The sequence below is a fragment of the Leptonotus elevatus genome, chromosome 10 (genome assembly GCF_054856555.1).
Source record: "Leptonotus elevatus isolate MCC_2025b chromosome 10, RoL_Lele_1.0, whole genome shotgun sequence".
NCBI lineage: Eukaryota > Metazoa > Chordata > Actinopteri > Syngnathiformes > Syngnathidae > Leptonotus > Leptonotus elevatus.
In genome coordinates this window covers 12,551,654-12,568,388 of record NC_141248.1, presented here as the reverse complement: position 1 = coordinate 12,568,388, position 16,735 = coordinate 12,551,654, and the positions used below count along the sequence as shown (strand labels likewise).

At 38.0% G+C, this 16,735-nt stretch overlaps 1 protein-coding gene across 1 annotated transcript; it reads right to left on the bottom strand.

Moving 5' to 3' along the window:
• Positions 1 to 36: 36 nt before the first annotated feature.
• On the bottom strand, positions 37 to 16,735 carry spryd3 (SPRY domain containing 3). Its single transcript, XM_086086805.1, has 11 exons — positions 16,627 to 16,735; positions 15,503 to 15,649; positions 15,276 to 15,351; positions 8,523 to 8,647; positions 7,099 to 7,231; positions 6,839 to 7,024; positions 4,605 to 4,754; positions 3,094 to 3,151; positions 2,029 to 2,148; positions 1,821 to 1,945; positions 37 to 1,749 (listed from the first exon to the last, which is right to left on the bottom strand). The coding sequence occupies exons 2-11, from the start codon at positions 15,628 to 15,630 to the stop codon at positions 1,615 to 1,617; spliced, it is 1,236 nt and encodes a 411-aa protein (XP_085942931.1). The 5' UTR covers positions 15,631 to 15,649; positions 16,627 to 16,735; the 3' UTR covers positions 37 to 1,614.

Sequence of the window (16,735 nt, the reverse complement as noted above, 5' to 3'; positions counted from 1 at the left end):
TAGCAATTCTAATTGGAAAAATTAAAAACACAAGGATACAGGATAAGACATTTTAATATGTACAATTCATGTGAGTAAAAGGCACCAGCAAATAGCAAACTATTTCAAATATTAACTTTTTTGGCTTGTATCGGATTGCTTCACACAAAAGAGCCATCCGCTATATAAGGCCTGGCTTGGCTGATTGTTTTGAAATCATGAGCTGAGCTGAGAGTGAAAATGTGCACAAGGGCACCATTTGGCCATTTTTAAAATACTGATCATTGTAAAAAAAAAAAAAAAGTGACATGAATAAAGACAATACATGCTGATGTGACGACAATGCAACTCGTGCAGGCACTTTGGTCAGAACTGTCTACAGTTGGCTGCTCTGATGCCATTTTTTTTTTTTAATCAGTAAAGCTCGTAATGTTATGGCAACATCCATGTATTCAACCATTTTACAGTATACGCTACTTACACTATTCAGGATCTGGAGCCTATCAAGCTGGAGCCTATCCCACATTCACACCTAGGCTCAATTTAGTGTTCAGTAAACCGAGCATACATGTTTGTGGCACGTGGGAGGTGAGTGAACACACAACCTGCTTTCTGTGGAGGAAGCTAAAACTCCGATGAAAGTGGGACATCGTCAAAAACAATTATCTTCAATTATGTGAACACTATTAAAAAACACACACACACACACACGATGCAAGGCAAAGAAAACGCAATGCAATGTAGAGGACATCTGTGACTTGAATAAATAAAAAGATCTGTTTTGATATTTAAATATACCTGAGCGCAATAGATCATAGTTATGGCTTCATTGTCAAGAACATTTCAACTATTTGTATTATTTTATTTTTTGGGTCAATTATCCTTCCATATGAAAAATATATATATTTCTTCCCTTTTAATATTAAACAATTGTGTAATTTGATAAAAAAGCTTGCAAAATATTGTGTGGTTTAGCAACATTACAAAAAAAAGGGGGGGGGAAAAAAAAAAAGATGTAATCACTTTTTTTGGGCCATAGAGTGCTGTGGCACATTAGTGTGAGATCATCAGGCATCCAAGTATCTGCAAATTATGCAGTTTGAAAAAATGTAGTATTTTGGTTCATCCATGTATGCCAAAAAACACAGTGTGACAATTTACTGCTCTTCCACTAGATGGCAGAAGATACAATTTGTGTTCAATTTAACAGGCCCAGATTTCACACCAAGTTAAATTTGTGAGTTAATTGAGACAAGATCATCATTTCACATTTTTTGTTATATTTTTGTTTTTGGAGTACGCTGTGAGACTTTTTTTTTTTTTAATGTAAAAATATACGGCTTGGCTCAACAAAAAGTTGGTGGAAAATTGTTACGTTCACTTTCAGGCCATAAAGTGAAAGAATGACTGCAGTACAGGACTCCCACCACCGAGTGGCAGTAATGTACCATTTATGGGACATAAAGCCCAGGCACTAAATAAATGTTGATTGCTGCTTATATTGAGCCTGCTCCACACAATGTGTGCTTCACTTACAACTTCAAAAATAGACACATCTCACAGCATGAGAAGGCCACGGTTTCATCCTGATGTGCAGCAGCCTGTTGATGAGGTCATGGAGTCCCATGGCGGTGTTCAGCCACTGAGGGGGTGCAGGTCCACTTTAACCTTCTCGCCGGTGCTCATCATGCCGATAGTGGGGTAGAAGCCTCCTGCTGGCAAGGCCACCTCTCTGCGCCCCACCACCTTTCCGTTGCGGGTGAAGAACACCTGCCGCGAGAGGACAATGAGCTTTTGGAGGGACAATGAAGATGCTTTGTGCGATTTTGCCAGCGTCTCACCGTGACCTTGCTTCCCTCCAAGTCTTCCCCTTCATCATCGTCGTCATCGTCATTGCTCGCGTACAAGTCGTTCTGAACCACGCCGGGCTGCGGAAACATTTCCAGGTCCCAGTCGTCGGCATCGTCTAAACGAAGCCGTCAGAAGAAAGACGGACGGTTAAGAGGGCGGGCGTGATGGCGTGGACGGATGGAGTGTGAGGCGACTCGCCTCCGCCATCGTGGAGGAAGTCACGTGGAAACATGATGCCGCAGCCCATGAGGTCTCCTTCGAAGCAACGCGGTCCGAAGGCGTCGCCCACGCCGCTGCCCTGGAACAACTTGCCGTCATCTACAAAGCAACATCGGGGTTACGTCAATTACAACATCATTGTGATCAGTGAAAGGACAGGAAGTATTTGATTTAGAAAAATTATCTAATTGCACTCAATATTGTGATCTAAAATGCGATTAATTTTTCAAGGTCCTCTTTTTTCCAACAAACAAAACAAATAAATATATCTGCATTACAATAATATTAAATATTAAAAATATGTATAAGTAATAACTATTAAAAAACAATGTCAAAAAGAAAAACCGTCTGTGTATCATAATTCATTCTAGGGCTGGGAAAAAAGTCGACCAAGTCAGATTTGTCGACTTTAAAAATTGGTCGACTGAAAATGTCTGCCTTGTAGCTCCGCCGGAAATATGTTTACGCCGCCATTATTGTTTCTACATGGACTTTTTGGCAAACGCAGAGTGGACAGGAAGTTATTGAGCTCATTGTAGCCAAATCAATCGTCTCTAAGTGACTTTTAAGCACAATTACATGTGTAATGTAGATATAATGATGAATGTGTGAAATAAATGGTAGATCATGGTAAATCACTAGCACGCTAATGCTAATCGCGATTGCTAACGGTTTAGCATAGGCTACTTTTGCTGGTGTATAATAATACTCATGCAAAAAATGAAAACAATTAGTAGTTATATCAACTCCTGTACATATAATGATGTATGTGTGAACTAAATGGTGGCTAGTGTGTTCACCTTAAATTGTAATCACTAGTGTGCTAATGCTAATCGCTAATGTTTACCATAGGCTAATTGTGTTGTTTAATAATGCCTATGCACAGATGATAATGTAAAACAATGATGATGATAAAAATAATGAGTAGTTATATTCACTGAATTCAATTCACGTAAAAAAATAAAATAAACTATTAGATGGAATAATCGATAGGATAATCGATTTTAAAAAGACTCGATAGTGACAGCCCTAGTCAATACTCACCAGCATGATAAGCGATGGACCCTCTGCTCCATCCTGGATGTCTGTTTTTAGGATAGTCCTGTGGGACAAAATTATACACTTCGTCAAGTATGCGTGAAAATGGACTTTAATCTTTGGCCCTGGTGTGATGTAAAAGCTGATCTACCAACCAAGGTGTAAAGTTCAGCATCATATCTGTATTTTTGTGCATGTAGATCATTTTAGCGCACCGTGGCAATTCTTGCTTACAACTGTGACGCCGTTTTCAGTGGACAGCAAGTGACAAAATGGCCACCCCCTGATATGGCTAAAAACGGGTGGATTTTGCTGCTTAATTCCTATTCCACAAACGCAATATTAATCAGAATAGCATGTTTAGACTAGTGAGGCTGCATACAACATATTCTTGTAAAGACATTTTTGGCTTGACTTCCACTTTAAGTGCTGCGACTTAAGAGTTTGGCGTGACCTCTGTGCTCGTGCGAGCTTTATCCTTCAACTTTTCATATTGCGTTGCAGGGTGAGGTTGCCTTAAGAGTCTTAAGAATTTCCCCTTATGACGGCTTTGACCTTGCAAAACAAAGACAGCAGAAGTTTGATGTGAGCACTTGCGCTCTCTGCAGCTTTAGCCGTCAACCCTTCAAGTTGTGCATTTAAACAGGGTGAGGTTGCTTTAAGAGTCTTTATAAACATTTTCCTTACAAATGGCTTTTGACATCACCAGCCTTGACTTTCCCTGACAGTGGAAGAACATGGCTGACGTGTTAGGAATGTCATAAGATTGACCGATCGGACTGGCACAAGATGAGATATGCGATTGTTCCTTCTTGTGCGTGTGCTGGACATTACAAGAGAAACACATGCGCCAAGTGAAAACCAACCCAAATCAGATCAATAGCGAGAGGCAGATTGATTAGTTTTCCTCAAAAGAGAACATGGAAATAAAACCCTTGTGGAAGGACTGAGCAAAGAACAAACTGTTACCCTGACAGGAAAAAAAGATACCTTTGTTTTGATTATTAGAGCAAAAGGAACGACCGACTTGTTATTTTTTCTTTCTTTCTAAAAACAACAGACGTGCAGGGAAAACAATTCCAAGAAAAATGATCATGAAAATGACAACTCTATTCTCCGATGTGGCGACGCGCCCACCGCCGCCGCAAAGTGAAAACAATGAGCACATGGCAGAACATCTCCAGATCGAAGGCCCACTTTCTTCTCCAATATTATTTCAATGACACAATGGCTCGATCATGTATAAACATTCAACAGGTCTTTTTTTCCGTTTCCAGATTGTGAATCATTTGCAATCAAACAACACCTAACCAAGTTTCCCCGATGTGACTGCACTTTCCTCCTTAATGAGGCAGATTAGCATCTAAGTGGAACAACCTGCTTCGGACGCAAACGCAGATGTGAGGGCACAATGAGACAATATTTATTCTGTTGTTAGCTTTTCCTCCCTCATCCATCATCACACAGACTGGAAAGATTGAGCCGCAGCGTGTAGCCTCGCGCCGATTGCCTCGTACCTTGCGCGCCAGCCCCAGGGCGATGTAGCATTTCTCCCCGGCGTCTGTGATCTCCAGCTCGTAGTAGTGGAAGCGCGTGTTGAGCGGGCGAAGGGCCTGAGCCAAGCCCACGTCAACGATGCTCTTCCCTTTGCCCGTGTACTCCAGCAGCTGAAGAAACAACATGCTCGTGTTAGCGCTTCAAACATACACAAGACGAAATGTCCCAAAAGAGAGTCGGGAGAGCAAAAGGTTGTCATCATGATTCGAATTAAAAACAGACAAACCAATGAAACAACTGATGTTGATAGTATGTTAACACATTGACGGCTATAGACGTCAAAAATTCATTTGAACTATTTCTATTAGTTACATTTTTTTTTTCCACTTTTGTTAACAAGAGTGTGAAAACCTCGATTTTTTTATTGAACATTTAGAACAGATATAACATTTGTGATTAATTGTGAGTTAACTAGTGAAGCCATGCCATTAATTACAATAAAAAATTGTAATCGCTTGATGCCCCTAATTTTTAATTATCTTTTCTTTTCTTTTTAAATTGCGTCAGGCGATTAATTTAAATTGTAATTAATCACATGACTTCATTAATTAATAAACTCACGATTAATCACAAATTTTATATCTGTTCTAAATGTACAATAAAAAAAAGTTTTTAGGTTTTCATATTCTTATTAACAAAAGTGTAAAAAGTGTCAAACTAAAAGAAATAGTTAAGATTAATTTTTGACGTCTATAGCCGTCAATGGCAGTGAATGAGTTAACAGTTTTTTACTTGCAAATCTGCACTACTAACATGACAAACTGAGATTTGTAAATTTAGAGATGTAAATTCACTTTTGTAGATTTTTTTTTTTTTTTGCTGATTTGTAATATTCTCGTTTTTTTTTTCTCTAGCTAGCAAACCAGGCTTTCATAATTATAATAATGATTAGAGCCTGACCAATATGGACTTTTTTAGGCCAATGACGATTTTTCGTTTATAAATTCAGTATTTAGAGACATAAGGTTGTGGTATATAGATTTATGTGTAATAAATAATGAGACCAATGTCACTTGTGTCTAACTGCTGTAAATAGTCAGAGTACATAAAGGTAAAAATAATTCACAAACATCAGTTGGCTGGCCCTAATAACAATAATATAATATGTATTGTAATATATAGTTATATTTATGAATTAAAGGATAGGCTGAGAAACAGGTGGACAGGTGAACTATAAATTCCATGGGAAAATCCGTATGGTGCAAGCTTTTATTGGTCAAACTTAAAACACACAAAAATGTAAATCTCTCAAAAAGCTGATGTACTAGGAAAAAAAGTAAAGAACATTTTTTAAATCAGCGTCAAAAATACGTGCAGGGCCACAAAAAGTCATCTCTTTGCTGTTAACCAGCATTATAAACTAAAGACAAAGGACATGCTCCTTGTCATGAAATTGAGATGACTGCTTGATGTGCAACAAAAGGAAATTTTTGGGGAATGTCAATATTGATGGCAAAACCTAAAATGAGCGACAGCCTAAAACAAACATTGCTTAAAATGTTATGAAAATTGATGTTGATGATTGAACCAAATGTATGTTGCTTTAAAAAAATACTATTAACAGACAAATAGCAATCACTTTTACCGTAATATATGGAAATAAGCAGCACCCCAGAAGCTTGCAAGTTCACGCTGTGAGAAGCCCGTTTGTTTTTTGTTTTCCCCCCCAACAGGTCTCCTGAGGACCGTATAAAGGAATTCAGCTAGCATGCGCATGTCGTGATGTACGAAAGAATGGACGTCAGTAAAATGATAGGGGACTAATTTGTAGAAATCACGCATGAAGAAAAGGTGTTGCAGACGCTTGTTGCCCGAGGCTGCGATTCCCTCTTGCCTCCTATAATTGAGCTCAGATTTCGTGCACATCAGCATCTGAGTCAGACACCAACACTGCAGTCTGGACGTCTCCAAAATGGGTGGGGAGCGTAAATTGGAGGGAGGTCAATGACCTCTTCCGTAATAATAATTTGATTCTATCATTAAAAAATTGTGAACAATTACTTCTGTATTTGGCATTTCTTGCTTGACAGACTCGCTAATGATTCATATTGTCATAAAAAAAAGTGTCAAGTGAGAACTTTCCTTTAAAATCCCCAGAAGTGACGAAACACATTACATAGACACTAACTAGTTTGTGTTCCCCAAACTTTATTGATCACAAAAACAAAACACGCTCTGCCTGTTGAGTACTTACAGTGCCAGACACTCGAATGTCATGGAGGCGGCCCCAGTCATCTTCATGGCTGTCTACTATCATCAGCCCATCATCCTCCTCCATTCTCCACTCAGCGTGCAGGTCCAGCAGCACTTCCTCCCCCAGCGAATGCATTCCCACAGCAGGGTAGAGAGATTCCGCTGCCGGCACGTCCACGCTGCCAACCTGGACACAAAAGTATACGTACAAAGTCTTCAAATTCACCCAATTGGAAGTCAACAAAACGTAACAGCACTTACTTCTTTACCGTTCTTGGTAAAAAAAACAGTCAACTGTCCATCATCGGAGTCCAGGGATATTCCACAGCCGATTCGGTCCCCCCTGCAGCATTTTGGACCAAATTGTTGTCCTACTGTGTTGCCATTGTACAGCCTGCAGGAATAGGAGACATCTCGTACTAGGGCCTGACTGATTAATTTGACGATATTAGTGATTTTAAAATCGGGTGACGATTATTATAACACTAGAATTCATTGTCATTGGGTATTCAAACACCCAAAATATATATATATATATATATATATTTTTTTTTTTTTTTTTTTTTTTTTAATCGGCCCATGTTTGACCATTTTCCTGTCTGTTGTAATGTTAAACAAATAGTAAGGGAGAAAGTATTGTAAAACTGTCAAATAACTATGTTTTTTACGATAAGTTTTAAGGAAGCAAAAAATAAGTCACGTTAATCATTATACATTAGGGGTGTTAGAAAAAATTGATTCGGCAATATATCGCTATATTACAGCGCGCAATTCTCGAATCGATTCAATATGCGGCCGAATCGATTTTTAAACATAATTTTTTAAATATTCAACAAAACGTCTTACTTAGGGTTAGGATTCACACATTAAGTATGGAAGAATGTTATATTCATGGAACATTAAGCCTTAAAATTTTATTTCAGTGATGTTCAAACATAAAACAAACTGCAAACTGTTTGTTAAATGCAGTGGCTCAGTTATAAGCCTGAATTTTCAGATAAATAAATACATTTTCATACAAATCTTGCAGTGTACATGTACAAGTTTACTGATTAGCATTTTGTAAATTTGAGTAATAAAATAAATCGCAATAATCAATTTAGAGATTCGTATCGGGATTAATCAGAATCGAATCGAATTGTGACCTATGAATCGTGATACGAATTGAATCGCCAGGTATTAGGCAATTCACACCCCTATTAAACATGTATAATTTTTTTAATTAATCAACCAATGAATCAGTTATCTGAACTGTATTCTGTCAAATCAACATTGACCTTAAAAAAAAAGAAAAAAAGATGATTAAAAAAAAACAAGCCTTACTGTATGTTGATACAACTTATACTGATGATGGCACTGGCTAGGAGATTTACTGTTGATTTCTCTCCGTTCCCACCACTGTGAGACTTTTTAAGGGGAAGTGTGACAGTCAAGTATTGAATTCGCATGAATTCACAGCGCATGCAAAACCAAATCTGTACGGAAATGTTGCGCAATCAGTGTCATGTGTACATTTATAGGTCACCTTTCCTTAAACTTCTTTCAATGCATGACAGACAAGTTAAATGTAAGTGATAAGTGAGCTGCAGGAAAACTGCCACGTTATGAACTCCTTAACATGACCGCAAGTCATGATGTGCATACCTCAAGGGAAAAAATAAATAAACAAAAAAGGTCACACGTACTTGCCATCATCTGCGTGGAAAGCCACAGAATTTGGGAGCCAGCCCGGCTGATGGTCCAGCTTGTACAGTTGAGGCACTAAACCAACAGCAATCATCCCCCTCACTCCTGTATCGACGATTGTCACCTAAAAACAAAACAAAAAACACAGTAACAAATCTGTAAAAACATTAGATTAAAAGATGCCATCTATGTATATGTGGCATGGCGCGCACAATGATCTACTAACTAACATGTGTGTGTCACAAGTGCCTAAATGATACAAAAATCAAACATTTTTACATGGTTTTACTGTACACAAGTGATCTAATAAATTTAAAAAAAATAAGTATTTTTTTTATCATGTATATTATGTTTTCCTCATCATATTGAAAATGTTTCATGTGCCCCTGAAATCACTATCCACCTTTTCATGATGGGGTCACTGCCCCTTTAAGAAACCCTTGTGCCATCATGTCCACCATTTTGTCTTTCTTGAAAAGGAGCCTGAAACAGTGAGGCTAGTCGCGGAATAAATATTTACGCTCATGTTTCATAACGTTCAGATTACGTGTGTAGTTGGAAACTGTCACACTTAACATCTCCACTCCGTCAGAGTGAAGTAACAGTTGATAGAAAAAAGTTTCAGAAATGTGAAAAGCAGTCAGCGTGCTAACTTAATTATGTTGCTAAAGGCTAGTTGCCGAATAAATAGTTGGCTTATGTTACAAAATGTTACATTATGTGACGTGTATTATAGTTGGATATGGTCACGCGTAACTTCTCCACTCTGTCAGTTTTATGGTATGTCATGTTGCTAAGTTTATCTGCTCAGTAAATAAATGTTAACATTAGCAATTAGCTTGCACTTATTTATTTATTTTTTCCCCAAAAAGTGACTAAGCTTGACTAATATGCATCTACTTAATACAATGAATATGAAGTTCAATGGAATTGTTTTTCTTTTTTTCATCTTGTAGGATGTCCAACTCCAATATACAAACTACTGACTCAGAGCGAAGCCAGGAACCGGTCTGTGCCGTTGTTATCGCAACTGAATACCAAGCGTGTGACGTGATTCCTGGGAAGCCCTGCATGGAAGCGTACAAGCTCGAGCGCTGCTGGCAGACGAAGGGCAAGCAAAAGATGAAAACTTCAACTTCTTTCTCATGACCTCAACGGATCCCTTAAAGATCCCTCGTGATTGAGAAGCGAATACATCTTTTTTTCTTTTTAAATCTGTCAGATGGCCCATAAATACTGACATCAGATCTATGAGGAGGTCGCGTCGCTGATTAGGCCCCCAACCCCACTGACGCAGATGTCCTCCCCCCCTCCCTTCTCCACTGCGCCTCCCACATTGTGAGTCATAAGAAGGAAGCACATGCAAGTCGAAAGGTTAAAAGGTGCGGTTAGTGTATCACTAAACGGTAGACCGGACAGCGTGGGTGTGCTCGGCAAGTCTGAACATGGTTCCGTCTGCCGCTGCAAGTTAGCATCGAAATCATGTATGGTGTAACTTCCAAAGTTGAATCTTCAATAAGATGTCAAAACAAATGTTGCTGAAAACAGGTGCAGCATGCTTATCCAATAAACCAACTCATACGTACTGTGACGTAGGAAAAAGACAGATTTTAACATCGGTTTCAGCCTGGAAGTCAAGCGGCATCACAACAGACTGAATTTGACTTTGGAGGGTTTACTGTAGTTGCAAACGTGTATGCAGTAGCACACTGGCCACATAATCAGCTGCCATACTCCATGCGGGCAGCAGCACGTACTCTCCTTCACGAGCTGAATTTGTCACAGGATAAACAGCCAAAAAATATCATCTGGATCCAGTCAGAATCGTTCATGCTTCAAATTATTAAGGCCAAATTGACGCAACGAGGAGCTTCTCACTTGGTAAACAGCCACGTCGGGAGGCATATTTTGTGGTCAGAGGAAAACAATGCGGGATCACATCATCGATTATTATTTATTAATTAATATTTATTATTCAATTCTTAGGTGGCAGTCATTCTCCTGGTTGGTATCGGGATTTATTGATTGTTGGGAATTCCGATTCTGTGGAATTGATTGTTCATCAGTCGTCTCTTGTAGAATTGAAGGCAAAAGTAGCACGTACTACTTTGCTGCAGCCAGCAGTCTCAACTAGATTGCTGTCTAAAGAAGACCAACGGGAATTTGAGCCACAACCACTTCATGACAACTCCTCCAGGCAACGCAATTTAATTCAGTACAACACTAGCATTAAAACAGGCGTTCAGAACATTCACAACGATTCTCCCATACAATCCAAATAATTTAAAAACAACAATCAATAATCGTTTATGAAAGAAATACTTACAGGTCTAATGATCTTACTGCAAAAAAATTATATACTGTATGTACATAGAATTTTTTTTTCTGTTTTTTGTTGTTGTGATATTTTAAAAAATGAGACAAAGATAAATAATTTCTTACGTTTTTTCTCTCTATTGTGGTCTATATCTTGTACAATTTGGGGAAACAAATCTCACCAGAGAATTGATTGCGACTGGCTGATTCTAAAGAGTTACATCCCATTACAAGAGGGTGCAACCACATTATATCTATTGTTGATTTTTACGGTACGTCCGCTTTCAAAACAATTGTTTTATTTATTTATTAAGTTATACAGGTTATAGGTCACAATAATGGTGGAAAATGTGTACAAATAATTTATCTTGGGCTCAATTTATTTTTTTTATAGCACAATAAAAGCAGGGGTATGTACACTTTTTATACCCATTGTATATCTATAGAAACTGTATATCCATAACACAAACTGAAACTGTCCTTACTTGTCATTACTAAAAAGATGAAGACATTTTTAGATACTATGACAACATATTTATTTCTTTTTGCTTCACAAATCCATCTGGGAAAGACAATAAAATATTTTTCAGAAAAAGATACTTGGAAGGTGATTTGATGAATGTTCAGATCAACAAAACATATGATGTAGTCGGCGCTCACACCCTGACTCGTAAATCTTTGTTTTCGAGGCCAACAACTAAGATTCCGAGATGGCAAGTGAGCCTGAGGTAAGGCGATATGTGGAAAGTTGGAAAACAGAATGTTCTTTGTTTCATGAAGAAATGCGGTCCTCCTGTTGCTGTCCTGATTCTGAACTGCTGCTATGGCAACATGCATGCTCATGATGTAACGGTTACAAGCTTGCAGGTTCATGGTCAGGTAGAAACTTGTAACTATGGTAACAGTTTTGGCAGGTTTTCTGTATGATTTTACACATGTATCTGTTAACAGTAGGGCTTTAAAAAAGGAATAATCAATATTGAATTGATTTTCCTTTTTAGAAAGCGTGATAAGATTTATAAAACCATGACTCGATTATTTTAATATCTCTTTTTCCCCCCCATTAATTAACAAGAAAATATGCATCTAAAGGCCAATTTTTTGGTATCTTACTGTTTTCTTCAAATTAGCTGTTCACATAAATTTCATTTATGAAAGACCGGACATATTGCACTTTATGACAATTCTGAATCTTTATAATTTATATTTACAATTTATTATATTAGAATTACGAGAACATTTGCATCTCATCCATGCTGGTGTCAATGTTTATGTAACACGTAAGTGATTATGTGTTACTTTCATAAATAAATAAATAAATAATGTAACTCATTTGCTCCCAAAAACGTATAATTATGTTCTATTTCAAACATTTTACGTGTCCCAAAGACGTATTTATACGTTTTATGGTTGTTGTTGTTTTTAATGCAGAAGGTTTTGATACAGCCTTTCAACTGCAAAGAGCGGTTGAAGAAATTGTAGTTATAACACAAACGGCCAGCTGGTGGCAGCAGATCATAGGAAATAAACCAGTAACATGTTGAAAAAACCCTCAATTACTCAGAATTCTAAATAGATTTGTGAATAATGATGAAAAAAATGTCCTGATGAAAGAAGAGACTGTAATCTTTCTTTTGGTAGGTTTCATGTTTTTATAGCAATAGAACACAATATTCTGTGGGCCTTGCAAAATTGGTCAAAATCCAGTAAATCAGCCGGGAGCGAAGGGGGTTGCTTCAGTGAAAATGGCTGGGAGTGAATGAGTCTAGGTACTGCCAACGCAAAATGGAATTTAATGGGGGTTTTTATTTTTATTTTGATCATGTCCTTGATATTTAAGAAGAATAATCAATATCAATAAGAATAATCAAAATCGAATCAAACTGAATTCATGTGAATTGAAGAACTTTCCAATTTTGTACCTCAACATCAAAGAATGTTTCAATGTTTTATTCTTAACAGCGGCAAATTCATTTTTACACTTTCGTTACCATTAAAATGTTACTTACAACATTGTCTGAATAGTTAATGGTTTTAAAGACAACAGTTTGACCCTGGATGAGATTGCCGGTATTTGTAATTTCATTTTTTCCAATGGGAAAGATTGTTTCCAAATTCAAACAAATCAGCGGTCAACCACATCATTGAAGGGTCTGTATACAATCTGGGATACTGTATTGTCATTTGTAACCAGATTAAAGCTTAAAAGCTCATTCTAACAAAGTGTACTGAAATCTTAATTATTATGACTCATGCAGGTGGAGACACACAACCAATACCCGAAGCCTGTTATGCGTCTTAAATTAAATAACACGTTCTATACAGTAGACATACAGACTAGGGAGGGGAAAGAACTGACGGTACAAAACCCGCACCCATTCACGAAAAAGACCATTCTGGACAGGTCATTGTTAACAAAAGTGCATCATTCCATGAGCTATATCTCATGTGTAGGTGTAGACGGGAAAATGTGAAAGGGGTTAGTGGAACACCATAAAAGGCGTCCATGTGGTGTAACATCTCCCACCGGGGGCTTTTCCAGTTATATCGTCAACTTCCCCGACTGATTCACTGACAGCACTTCCTTGACCCAGACTCGAAATCAAGGCGGGTTTATCGACATCCAGCGCAGATGGATGAGCCTGCGGGCCAGCAACGATGCAAACAGTAAGCGCTTTTTGCTGAACACACCCCAGAGACGCTAATTACGGGCCTGACACCCCACCGCAATTGCAGCCAATTTTTTGGTCGTTTGTCAGAAGTGCGTTATAAACACACCCCATTACATACCTACAGAGGGGAGCGTTGTCACGATCCCGTAATTATGACTTCATAATATTCTACAATACCTGCCACCAAGAGCTTGGCAAAAATAAAAGCATTAAAAAACACGGAAAAGTTGCAATAAAAGTTGACAGAATATCTGGTCTGGAATGCACTTAAGTGTGGGCAGTTTTGTCATCCTGAGCTTCAACACTAACGCAATAAAAATGTGCTGGAAAGTTTTTCCGTGTCTATTGATAAAATAAATAAATAAATAAAGTATCGAAATTATGGTAAATACCACATCTCGAGTAGAAAATTGCACGTGAACGCCCCCTCGTGTCGTATTTTCCACTGGACAACTGGGAATTTATTTTGATACCCGAGTTTCCGAGCTGAGAGAACTTTTCAAGTTTCAACATGGCGGCGAGCGCCGAAAAAGATTTGTGAAGGGCGTTAACGTTCGCCAGCAGGTTGTTTTAGAATCTACACAATTATGTAGCAGACACGATTCAATGTCCTGTCCTTTACAACTCATTATTTGCCATAATTGTTTGGTTTTACGAGCAAAGAGTACATCAGCTGCTATATGTATTTTTTTTGTATTTTTATTTATAACAACAAAAGCACATGAACAGAACTCGGTCGTAATTAATAGTAATTAGTGGTAAGGTGCATCTTTCCCATAGCACGTGAAAGCAGGGTCAGTTCAAAGGGGCGTTCCAATGCAGTTGCACACTTCCTAGCATGAAGACAGAAAAGTCCGACTTCCCACTTTCCTTGAATGCAGCATAAGTGGCAAAGGTGCTTTTTTTTTTCTTGCTTTTTTTTACAAATACAATGTCAATTTTGCAGATTTAATATACAGTGGGTATTTTGTGTTGAATAACACAAAGGGTGTGTAGTTTTAGTTTACCGTATTTTAGTTGTGTTTAGTTTTATTTGAAAAATAATAATATTCACACTACTAAAGCCAGAAGTCACTTCTTCTTGTAAATGTAGCTTCAAAAATATTGCCTACACATTTAAAAAAGCATTATGATACATAGATTATATCATGTTTTAATTATTTCTATGTTGAATAGTTTCTCATATTTAAAAAAAAATTGAGGTTAAGAAGGAAATCACATAGAGCATAACGTTATTATTATTCTATAGCACTTTGATATATACACTTTATTATAAATTTATTAATTTAGTTTATTATTTATTTATTATTAATGATGGATGGATGATGAATTTAAGTAGTTTATTATAATAATAATAATAATAATAATAATAATAATAATAATAATAATGCATCGGATTTATGTAGCGCTTTTCTAGACACTCAAAGACGCTTTACAATGGAATAGTTACATTATTCATGCACTCACATCCACATTGTGGTGGCTGGTGGCAGCCGGACAGAAGCGAGGCTTCCACCACCAGACATTCGCACCTTCCATACACCGGTGTGAGTAGCAGCGGAGGCAATGTGTGTGTGAAGTGCCTTGCCCAAGGACACAACGACACATAACTTGGGGGGAGTGGGGATCAAACAGCCGACCTTCTGGTTACTGAACAACCGTCTCTACACCCTGAGCCACGGCCGCCACTTTCCACATTATATCAAAATAAACTGAGATCTTACAGTTGAATTCTTATTTGTACTGTATTATTGTGACACTTACCTCAAAATAGCAATTTCTCTTCGACAATGGCCTCGCCGCCACAAAACAGCCAACTTCATCCGAGTTCCCATGGTACCTGCAATGAGAATGCAAACACAAAAAGCCACCATTACGCAACGCTTTGATGTGTGAAATACAACAAATGCCAGATGTGACTAGCCCAAAATGTTTCTTTCATAGTGAAAGTGAAAGTAATCAATGCAGAGGTACACTCTCTTTGGCGTTACCTGAGCACGTCACCATCCCTCAGCATTCTTTTCAGGCGCTCTCGGTAGCGCACTGGTCGTACTTCACGAATTTCTCGTATTCGCCTTCTCCAGTTCAAAAAGCGATAATGGAGGTTGATGTCGTCCATTTGTGAGAATCATCACAATCTGAAGCCAAAAGAAACAAATCGGGTCATTCAAATATTGATGATCAGACGCATAACATCTGAATTCCTCGTTTCATCCATCCACTTCCAATAGAACTTATCCTGTTAAGGGTTGTGGGAAGGTGGAATCCTGATGACTATTGCCTGAACTGGTTGTCACATCAGTGAGTGAAAATTTAACCCATGGGAAGACAGGTGAGTGAACTACTACACCATTAGTAACCTAAGTCTCTAAATGAAATATCACAAGTGCCTGAATATATTTGCAAAAAAAATATGCTGTTCATTTCATAGAAGTAACACTGTATGAGATCAAGACATAAAAAAAAAACACTGTATATGTGGTTATGTAATTAGACATGGCTATGATGATACATAATAGCTCTGACAAGTCAATTAGAAGACTAGAAACCATTCAAACAGGTTTAGAAAGCAGACCAAATTGACGTAAATAGTGGAAGAGGAACATGTTAGTACATATCACACCAAAAGGCTATCATAGTTCAACACAAACACACTTGACTATGTAAAGACCAAAAAAAGTGGGTTCGAGTAAACTTTTTTGGGGGGTACTTTAAGTAACAGAACACTAAAATGCGATGGGATACAAGTTCCACAGTGTTTTATTTTAAGTAATGCAACACAAAGATATATGAGAATCGACCATTTACAATCCCGGGTTGAACGCAAGCAAACGCTACGGTCGCACACGCGCGGAAACATTGTAACCAAACGTCAACACTTCAGTAAACATTCTAAAATCGTCGGAAGATGCCCAAAGAGAAACGTGCAATTCCGACACTTTTGTTTACATATTTACGACGTCTCCAAACGCACCACAAGATTCACCAAAACGACACAGTTGTCCGGCTAGCTGCTACTTTTCGCTCTGAGTGATTAAAACCGCTGACAACCCATCGATACGTCGGTTTTAACTCAAACTAGTTACATTCCCGCTTTCGCATTCTACTTTCTTACTCTTTGACAAGTCGTAACTCGATGTTCTTCTGACTTTCTTCTGATTTTAGGCAGATGAAGTCTTTTACTTCGTGTCCACTGTCCAACCGGTACTACCGGAAGTTCCGCC